General features: G+C 42.7%; 1 protein-coding gene across 2 annotated transcripts; it reads left to right on the top strand.

Moving 5' to 3' along the window:
* Positions 1-876: 876 nt before the first annotated feature.
* LOC117544439 lies at positions 877-5,694 on the top strand. Of its 2 annotated transcripts, XM_034213453.1 has the most exons (3): positions 877-930; positions 1,137-1,295; positions 1,567-5,694. In XM_034213453.1, exons 1-3 carry the CDS (start codon positions 893-895, stop codon positions 2,564-2,566), a joined length of 1,197 nt encoding a protein of 398 aa, XP_034069344.1. In that variant the 5' UTR covers positions 877-892; the 3' UTR covers positions 2,567-5,694. The 2 variants fall into 2 exon arrangements, with proteins under 2 accessions (XP_034069344.1, XP_034069343.1); XM_034213452.1 differs by lacking the exon at positions 877-930 and having other exon boundaries at positions 1,060-1,295.
* Positions 5,695-9,709: the final 4,015 nt, after the last annotated feature.

Genomic DNA, 9,709 nt, shown 5'->3' with positions numbered 1-9,709 from the left:
GCTGCATATTGTTAACAGAAGTGAAAGATGGCGGCCGCCATGGTTTCATCGAGTAGCGGAGACGAGGAAAACGCACCAGAAAGTCTCAAAAAGTCAAAATTGTCAACACACAAACATTGTTACATGCATATTACGTCTGTGAAGCACGAAAAGGTTGATTGTTTTACCAATACAAGATGGAATACGTACAGGACAAGCTTACAACGGTCGCTCGGCTTGAAGGGAGACTCTCGGAACGTGGTGGCTGAAAACCACAAGCACTGTCTTGATTTCGAGTTCGAAGATATTCCTGAGGACGCTGGCTTCCACCACACATGCTACATAAGGTTTACCGACACAAAGGCCATGACGAAGGTGGAAAGACGGCTCGCACGTGAGGGAGATCAAGACGTTAGGGAGGACCTTGAGGTCGAGCCCATCCCATCGACGTCTCGCAGCACGTACCGAAGCCAAACAGAGAAGCTACGATCAAGGTCAGGCCTGCCAATCGCAGGCTCTGGCCCCGTCCTTCCTGCCCTGTGCATTATATGCAAGATGAAGGAGAAAATGATCATCAAAGCAGGCAAGCGACAAAGGGATCAACTGTGTAAGGCTGAAACATTAAAAGCAGGTAAGCAAACCCCCTCCCCCACCCACACACCACACACACACTACACACACACCACACACACACACACACACACACATTCTCTGTGGTTGAATAACTGAAAGGTACAATTATGTGTGAGAGATACGTCAACAAACTCATTGAGTTGTCCTTTTTTTCCGTTTAGGCAAATTGCAGAAAGCTGCTGAGAAGAAAGATGACCAAAGTGTTCTTTTACATATAAAAGACAAAGACTGTGTGGCTCTGGAGGTGCGGTACCACAAAAGCTGTTACAGTCAGTACACCATGTTTTTGCTGAGACCTGACAAACCAGAGACAGAACAGTAAGTTATTTCTCCTTGGATTGCTTTACCTATTTGCACTACCACCAGACTGAAGTCCAGGTGTGTGTCGGCGATGGCTATATATATATACACATACACATACTTAACATTATAAGTAAACATCCAATTTCCTTCTGTTATATGTGCACACAATCACAACACTTATTCATTTATCCATTTATTTACTTCTCATTCATGTGTTGTAGGGATGAGGCAATGTTTGATGCCAGTTACAAGCTGTTCTGTGAGAGGATCATCCGCCAGAGGCTGCTTGTCAACAATGAGGTGCTTAGAATGGGCCAGCTGAGGCAGGCCTTCATTGACATGGTGAAAGCAAACAAAGGTGTTGATGCTTCAAACTACAGGTAACTGCAATGTAATACAAGTCTTATTATTTATCATGTGCAAGGCCAGCTTTAAACAAAATGTGTATGACAGGCCTGTTTGGAGAAACCCCCATGATGTGTAGTGTGTAGTGTTGTTTGTGATGATGTGGGCCTTTATTTGGCTTCTTTGGTGTTAAATGTGCTGTATGGCAGATAGGTTCTAGTCTGTAATGTCTTGTATCACCTCCACCACTCTGCTTTTGATGGTACTCCTGTGACTCGTAATTGTCACTGTTTTGTTGTGTTACAGACAGGATCTGTTGAAGAAGAGGCTGGCTCAAGATTTCCCTCAGCTAGCGTTTCACATGCCCACCAAGCGCAACGTCTGCGAACTGGTTTTTGCTGAGACTCTGTCAAAGGATGCACTCGTGGACATGCTACCAGATCCATCCGGTACGGAAACAACACAGTCCAGTGAATTGAGCCAGACAGACAGCGACAATGAAACAGGGAGAACAAAGTGCCAAACAACACATGAGGACACAAGGACACTGTATACAGCAGCGTTGTTTTTGAAAAGACTGCTTAGTGACACTCCTGGCATGTCATGCCCATGGCCTCCCACTTCTGAAAATGTAAATGTCACTGAATCTCAAACTGTTGTCCCCATTGGACTATACAATCTGCTCAGCTGGATTATAGGTTCCACTGAGGAGCCAACACTGGATCATTATGTCAACATTGATGATGACGTACATTTGAAAGTGTTGTCTGTTTGTCAAGACATTGTGTACCTTGCTTCCAAGGGCCGCAAGCAGACACCCAAGTCCTTGGCTTTAGGTTTAACTGTTCGACATTTAACTGGATCATCACGCATTGTATCACTGCTTAACAGACTGGGACATTGTGCATCATGGGACACAGTTTTGAGTCTAGACACTAGCCTTGCCCAACTGACACTAGTAGAAGGCAGAGACAAAATACCGAAGGGATTCTCAAAGCGGACACCCACAACACTTGTGTGGGATAACATTGACTTTGGTGAGGAGACACTATCGGGTCGTGGAACTACTCACCATACAAATGGAATTATGCTCCAGAGTGTGCCCGGCGAGCCTATGTCCACAGCAATCAGACAGCCACTGAGAAAGGGAGTTACCTCATTCATAGCCCCCCCCCAATGCCTATACAACCTTACCATCAGTCCAAAAGGCAAGGGCCACAGAACTTGTGTCAACCAGTGCAGTCAGCGACATGCAGAATGGACACCCACTTTGCTGTACAAGCTGAAATGGCATATGCTTTTGTGAAGTCCACATGTACGGATAGTTGTACAATCCCAAGCTGGACAGGGTTCCATACACTGCTTCAGGATGAAAACACTCTGCAGAAGTCCGCATTGTATTATCTTCCAGTCATTGAAGCCTCACCAACAGAGATGTCAACAGTCAACACTATCCTGAAGCGAAGTGTCCAGATTGCTGACCAGCTAGAACTGGATCATATAGTTTTAGTGTTTGACCAGGCTATATATGCCAAAGCACAGCAAATACGCTGGAAGGATGTTGAGTTTACAAAGCGTCTAGTGATTAGACTAGGTGAATTCCATACATGCATGTCCTACCTGAGTATTCTAGGCAAAAGGTTCGGAGATGCAGGACTGCAAGATATCCTCATTGAATCTGAAGTTGTTGCCCCAGGATCCATCAATGGGGTACTCAATGGCCATCACTACAATCGCAGCATGAGGGCTCATAAACTTCTATATGAGAGTCTGCAGCGCATCCGGTTTATCACCTTCATGGACTCCTTGCCACCCCAAGAGAGAGCTGCGTGCATGGATGTCATCACTGAGATGGAATGTGCCTTTCCAGACAGATTGATGGATGTTTTGAGTGCAGATCAGAGGTTTGATAATATGTGCTCGAAATATGCAGACTTTGTGCAGAGGAGGAGTACAGAGAATGCAACATTTGCTTTCTGGAGCTCATACATTGACATGATGCAGCTACTCCTCCTGTTTGTGAGAGCAACGCGAGAATCAAACTGGCAGCTTCACCTGTCAACCGTCCGGTTAATGATGCCATGGTTTTTTGCCTACGATAGAGTAAATTACGCTCGATATTTACCTGCATACTGGCTGGAAATGATGAATCTGCCTGTCACACATCCCTCTTGCCACAGTGACATGAATGTGAAAGGCCAGTGGACTGTCCAGCGACAAAGTGTTCATGGATTTGCCTCCATTGCTTGCGACCAGGCTATTGAGCAAACGCTTAACAGAGATGCCAAGACCAAAGGTGGCTGGACAGGGATCACACAAAATCGGTCTGCAGTGTATCGCTGGATACTGTCACAGCATGAAAGAGCCGCGATAGCAAGACAGTGTGGATCAATGGCAGGGATATCTCCTGAGCTACGGACAAGAAAAGACCTGGACAAGACACGCATCTCTGCTGATGCAAAGGCTGTGAGTAGAATCTTGGACACTATTGATTCCATGCTCAACCCTTTTGATGTACACCAAGACGGCATTGTGTGTCTTAGCTCTGGAAGAGTAGCAACAGGAGAAATCACAAAGGATTTGCTTGTTGCCTCAGAAAAGGGTGAAAATGCTGTAAAGGAGTTTATGGAGCAGAGACTGTTATCCAAAACAGTTGACATATTTGCCCCCATAATATCACAAAAACTCAAGACTCTCAGTGATCAGAAAAAGCCCCCCAAAAAATCTGCAGCAGGCAAGGAAGTGATTTTGCGTGCTGACAAGAAGTTATTTTCCAGGCTCCTCATCCTTGGCCAGAGCAGGAAAATTGAAATGAGGGAAATTCTGTCATATTCCTTGGGAACTGTGTCATATCCATTAGCAAGTGCTGATGGTTCACTTGCCAAAACAAACAAATCAGCTCTCATGGATCTATTGCAGAGCAAAGGTGGAGAGTGCTTGGTTGACAAAGTTCCAATAGGTGGTGCCATTCTTTTTGATGGCATGGCAGTCATGCAGGCCATGCCATCCAGACCAGCAACATTTGGAGAGCTTGCAGAGACCATACTGCAGAGCATACTCCAACTTGCTTTGCATCACAAGTGTACACGCATTGATTTTGTCACTGACCGGTATCCACCCATCAGCATCAAAAGCCTAGAACGGTCCCGTAGAGCTGATGCAGGGTCACAACTAATAACAATCTTCAGCCCAGATCAGAGAACTCCAACCCAGTGGAAGAAGTTTCTCTCTGACGGAAAAAATAAGGAAGCACTGGCCGAATTCCTTTATGTGGCATGGACACATGCAGACCTCACAACAGTGGGTAAAAACCTCAGCGTGTACATTGCCCATCAAAATCAATGCCACTGTGTAACTGTCATGGAGGGTGTACAGTCTGTTGATGTTGTTGAAGACCTGCAGTGTGATCATGAGGAATGTGACACACGGGTGTTTTTACATGCCCAACATGCTGCACAGGAGCACAAAGCTGTCATCATCAAGAGCTCGGACACTGATGTGGCAGTCATTGCTGTAAGTCTGCAGGCAGATTTGCCATGCAGCTTATATGTGTTCACAGGGACTGGCAACAGGACACGGATCATTGACATTGCCATGGTGTCATCAGCTCTCGGAACCAGTGTGTGTTCAGCCTTGATTGGAATTCACACGTTCTCTGGGTGTGACTCCACAAGCGCTTTCTATGGCAAAGGCAAAAGAAAGTCATTTGCTGTTGCATGTGAGAAAGATGACTACCTTAAGGCTTTCAGAAGTTTAGGTACTAACTTTGACTTGGAGCAATCAACATTTGCACTTCTTTGCCGGTATGTATGTCACCTGTATGATCAGCCAGCAGCCGAACATGTAAATGATGCTAGGTACAAGGCTTTCTGTATGGCATCATCGGCCTTGCCAGAATTAAGCATTCCCCCTACTCATGATGCCCTCCATCAGCACTGCAAAAGGGCAAATTACCAGGCAGCAATAATGAGGTCCTGTCTCAAAAGAGAAATGAATGCTCCATCACCTGCTGGATATGGTTGGGAAATAGAGGATGGGAACTTACACGTCACCTGGATGACAAGAAATCCTGCCCCTGACAGTGTGTTGCATGTGATGCACTGCAGCTGCAAAGAGTCTGCCTGTGAGAAAGGCAGATGTTCATGCTTCTCTGCAGGACTCTGTTGCACAGACTTATGTCGTTGCTCAAATTGTGCAAATAAAAAAGAAACAGAGGAAGAGAACGATGACTGCCCTGACACTGACAGTGAGGAATAGGAATAAAAGAGCCTTCTTTCCATCTTTCTTAAGCTCTTTTCTGTTCTTTTGGTTTTAGTGCCTGGCCGACGCGCTCACACATCACTCATAGATACGTTTGTTTTTGGTACTAGAACAGAGTATAATCAGCAGGACTCTTTTAACCAGCTGAGGCAATCACAGCACCAATCAGCCGCTCCGCCCAGCCTGACACCAATCAATTATACTACATTACATGTCCTTCTACTGTTTTCTATGTCATACCTTTTATATTTGTAATAAATCTCGTTTTTATGGTTCATCAGTGTTGTTTTCATTTGTGGAGGGATGAATGAGTAAATAAATGAATCAATGGACATTGGTATAAGTAAGGCAAGGCAAGTTTATTTATATAGCACTTTTCAACACAAGGCAATTCAAAGTGTTTTACAAAAAATTAAAGACATTAAGAAAATGGCATTTAAAATCAGTCATTCAAAAGAAAAGCTAATAAAAGAAACATTAAAAGAAAAAATACATGGATAAAAGTTACAGTGCAGTCTAAGATATGAATAGTTCAATTAAAAGCAGCAACAAAAAGAAAAGTCTTCAGCCTGGAAGTACTGCATTTTATTGATCTAAATTACTTAACGTAACAAGTTAACCTTCTTCTTGGACGCAGAAATCAAGTCATGTTTATTTTAAGAGTGCATTTAACGTGTACAGGGTAACAACAGACAGACAAAAAGTCCTCAGTCTAATGGAATAATCCCAATGAACCTAGCGATGTGAACATGGCAGTCCAGGAATGATAGTTTGATAAATATGAGTTTGATATACTTTATTAATCCCCGTGGGGAAATTGTTTGTAGCTGGAGTTGGCTGATAAACGCTGCTAGTCAATGTTGATTCGATGGTCAACTCTGTTCCCAGATAGTAAAACCTCTCACAAATACCGCGTATATAACGCAAATACCTCGGACTTAGTGATGTATTAAGACATATGACAAAACATGACATAAAACAAGCATACAGCACTGTTTAGAATCCATTTGGTCTGGTTTAGCGTAACCATGGCGGCCGCCATCTTTCACTTCTGTTGACAATATGCAGCTACCCAATTGGTGTAGCACGATCACGTGACGAACCGTGGCACGACTTTGGACCAAGATATTATTACGCTTCGAAGGGACTAGTTCAGCCAATAATTACGTGCCTAGAAGAATTGGCAGGAATTTTAGCGACGATATTTTTTTTGGTGGATAAGCATGACTCGTTCTTTTTTATGAACTAAAGATTGTGTAGTTTCACTTCTGTGGAGCGGGTTGAAACGATAACAGGGTTCACCTTATGGCCTATACCTGCTTCACACACCGTGACAATTTTACAGCGCAGTGCTGAAAGGCAGCAGGGTAGATATCTGCCCTTTCACATTGTACCTCTTAGAACTTAGTTATCCATCATAGGTAGAGCACATACTGAACAGTAGCCTATACCTTGCTGCAGGGCAAAGGGATTTTTTGTAATGTTGTTCTAAGCAAGTTGTTTTTTAATTGTTAATAGGACTATGCACATTCAATCAGATGACGCCTATGCATAAGTAAAAGTGGTAACAACAGCGAACTAATCAGCAGTGTGCATCTTGTTCTCCTGTGAGAAGCCGAGTAATTATGAATGAGCAGAAGAAGGCCAGGCGAGTTCACTAATGTGCCTTTAGTGCTGAAGATGTGGAGAGAAGTGGGAAAGATGTTGTTTTACTATATAATGATCGCAGAAAGGGGGAAGGGTGAGTCATGAAGGCAAGGACAAATGCAGAAGGGAATAGATGGTACAAAATGAATGGCAGCAGAAAAGTGCAGGTGTGGAAAAAGAAGCGAGGAAATGTTTAAACCATGTTCCCATGAGACAAACAACTATTTCAAACAGTGTCTTTGGATAAGGCCGTTGAATATTTGACAGCATATATATACAAAGGTTTCAGTAATTTCTCTCATGAATGTGGTTAAAGAGGCTTGTATCATGCTTGAGACCTCGGTGTAAAATCTCCAGATGTGGATTCTACACCCACTCGGGATTAGCTGTTTCCTATAGTGGTTTGTGTTCCTGTGGGTGAGGAGTAGCCCCTGCGGTCCATAAAGGCAGCTTTTGGAGGGACCCGCTGTTTGGTGATCTGACCACATTCACTGTGTGGATGTTCAACCTCTGGTACTCTGTTGAGGTCTGCACACAGGGGCCCCGTCTCAGGTCGGTTAAATGAAATCCTTGCTTCCCTCACTTGCGTCGTTTCCCTGCGTCTCTCCCACCAGGGAAGCATGGAGGGACGCAAGGAAACCACGAGAAGCAGGGAAATGAGTTTTAAGAGCAATGGGACGTCCTTTCCTCCGGAGCGTCACGTGAAGCGACGTCTGTTTGTGATGACGCCGTTTTCACAAACACCCCCGCCACACATTTACTGACACAAACATTTGTATCATCTGTTGTAGACCCCAATAAATAAAATAAGAACTCATTCTCAAAAAAGATAAACGCCATTCTTAAAATGTATAAACGAACATTAGTTGGATTAATATTGATTAGAGTGCACAATAGAAATAAAATAATTGAGAGAAGAAAAAGAGATATGTTATCTATCAAAACCCAGTTAGATTAACATTCATTGGATTGCACACTTTGTTTGTTTGTGTGGATATGTAGCACATTAACGTTGTAATAGCACTTAATGACTGACTGAATGGAAATGACAATAAATGAAAAACGAAAAAAGCGATCATGAAAATGTTTCCAATAAATGAATAAAATGATTTTTTGACCACTTGTTGTTCAGATCACATATTTGTAACTAAATGATACATGAATTGAAACAAAACACAGTATAAACTGAGGAGTGACTCTCGTGAGTTTCATGTATTTTCTTCACTCCGCTGGGAAACGGCTCTCATGTCAAGAAGCATCAGATCAGTGCATGCACTGCATCGTCCAATCAATGAGTGATACACAGTAAGGGGGCGGGGCGAGTATCTGAGGATGGTCTGGTGGTTCAGTGGCGGTTCTAGACCAATTTGACTGGGGGGCCACCAGTTATTTTCTGAGGGGGGCACAATAAATGCAGGACGAAAAAGAGAACTAGACAGTATGAAGTAATTGCGTATAAGAAAACAATGCAATACAGTTATTGGTATTTGTTTCAGTACACTTATTTATTTCAGATAGATCTTATAGTTATTACTGTTAGCTTCAGCTTAAGTTATAGTACAATTTTTGCACTAAAACCATATCATATTTATATAAAAATAAAGGCAATGAACAGTTACATCTCTACTTTACATAAGGGTGTCTGCATCCCAGGCTGTTGTTTCCTTCCCAAAATCTCACATTACAGCAACAAAATCTTGCGGTTTTTGGCAAACCGATCAACAAGTTTACGCAACAAGAGTACCAGAAAATATACATTTTTAAATCCACAGAAAAGGATTTAATGTAAAAGTCTACAAATCTTAAATGTTGACTTTAAATGAAATAAAATACATGGATATAGATAGAAAACATAGATTTCAGATGTATTATTTCCCATAAGCACAGACACGTAGGCTATTTAACAAACATGAAGACTAAATACAGAATGCACACCTGTTCTGCATGCGCACTAATCAGTTTCGTCTATTCCGTCACATTTCTAATAAACGTGATATCTGGAAAACACACAGATTTACATATAAAAATAAAGGCAATGAACAGTTACATCTCTACTTTACATAAGGGTGTCTGCATCCCAGGCTGTAGTTTCCTTCCCAAAATGTCACATTACACTGCGGTTTTTGTGATTTTTGGCAAACCGATCAACAAATAAGTCCAGATTCAAAGCCTTTGACCTCCTTGACTCAATACTAAGCAGACCCAGATTGCTCAGTCTCTCATCAGTTATGGTGGATCTGAGAAAAGTTTTGACCAGCTTCAATGTAGAAAAACTACGCTCACAGGAAACAGAACTGACTGGGATTGCGACTGCTATTTTGCAGAGTCTGAAGAGTTCAAAAAACACTTCTTTATAAGGCTCAATGAACTGAACAAGCTCCACTGTACTATAAGGTCTCATCCCAGTCTTTATTTTCCTATCTAAAATTCTGCTGAACTGATGTAGCTCATGCCCCAAGTCCTCAATATTTGCATCATACAACTGAGCAAATGAAAACAGAGTTGTCTCCTTCAGAAATGCATTACTTTTGGGGTTAAGAGC

Source organism: Gymnodraco acuticeps, unplaced genomic scaffold, assembly GCF_902827175.1.
Source record: "Gymnodraco acuticeps unplaced genomic scaffold, fGymAcu1.1, whole genome shotgun sequence".
NCBI classification, from domain to species: Eukaryota; Metazoa; Chordata; class Actinopteri; order Perciformes; family Bathydraconidae; genus Gymnodraco; species Gymnodraco acuticeps.
Note: the sequence above shows the minus strand (reverse complement) of the source record. Positions and strands in the feature narration are given on the sequence as shown.

Excerpts from the sequence above, each read along its gene's own strand:
- LOC117544439 (XM_034213452.1), top strand. The coding sequence starts at position 1,072 with ATGTGCACACAATCACAACACTTATTCATTTATCCATTTATTTACTTC. Across the intron at positions 1,296-1,566 it reads GTTGATGCTTCAAACTACAG|ACAGGATCTGTTGAAGAAGA; the intron begins GTAACTGCAATG and ends GTTGTGTTACAG.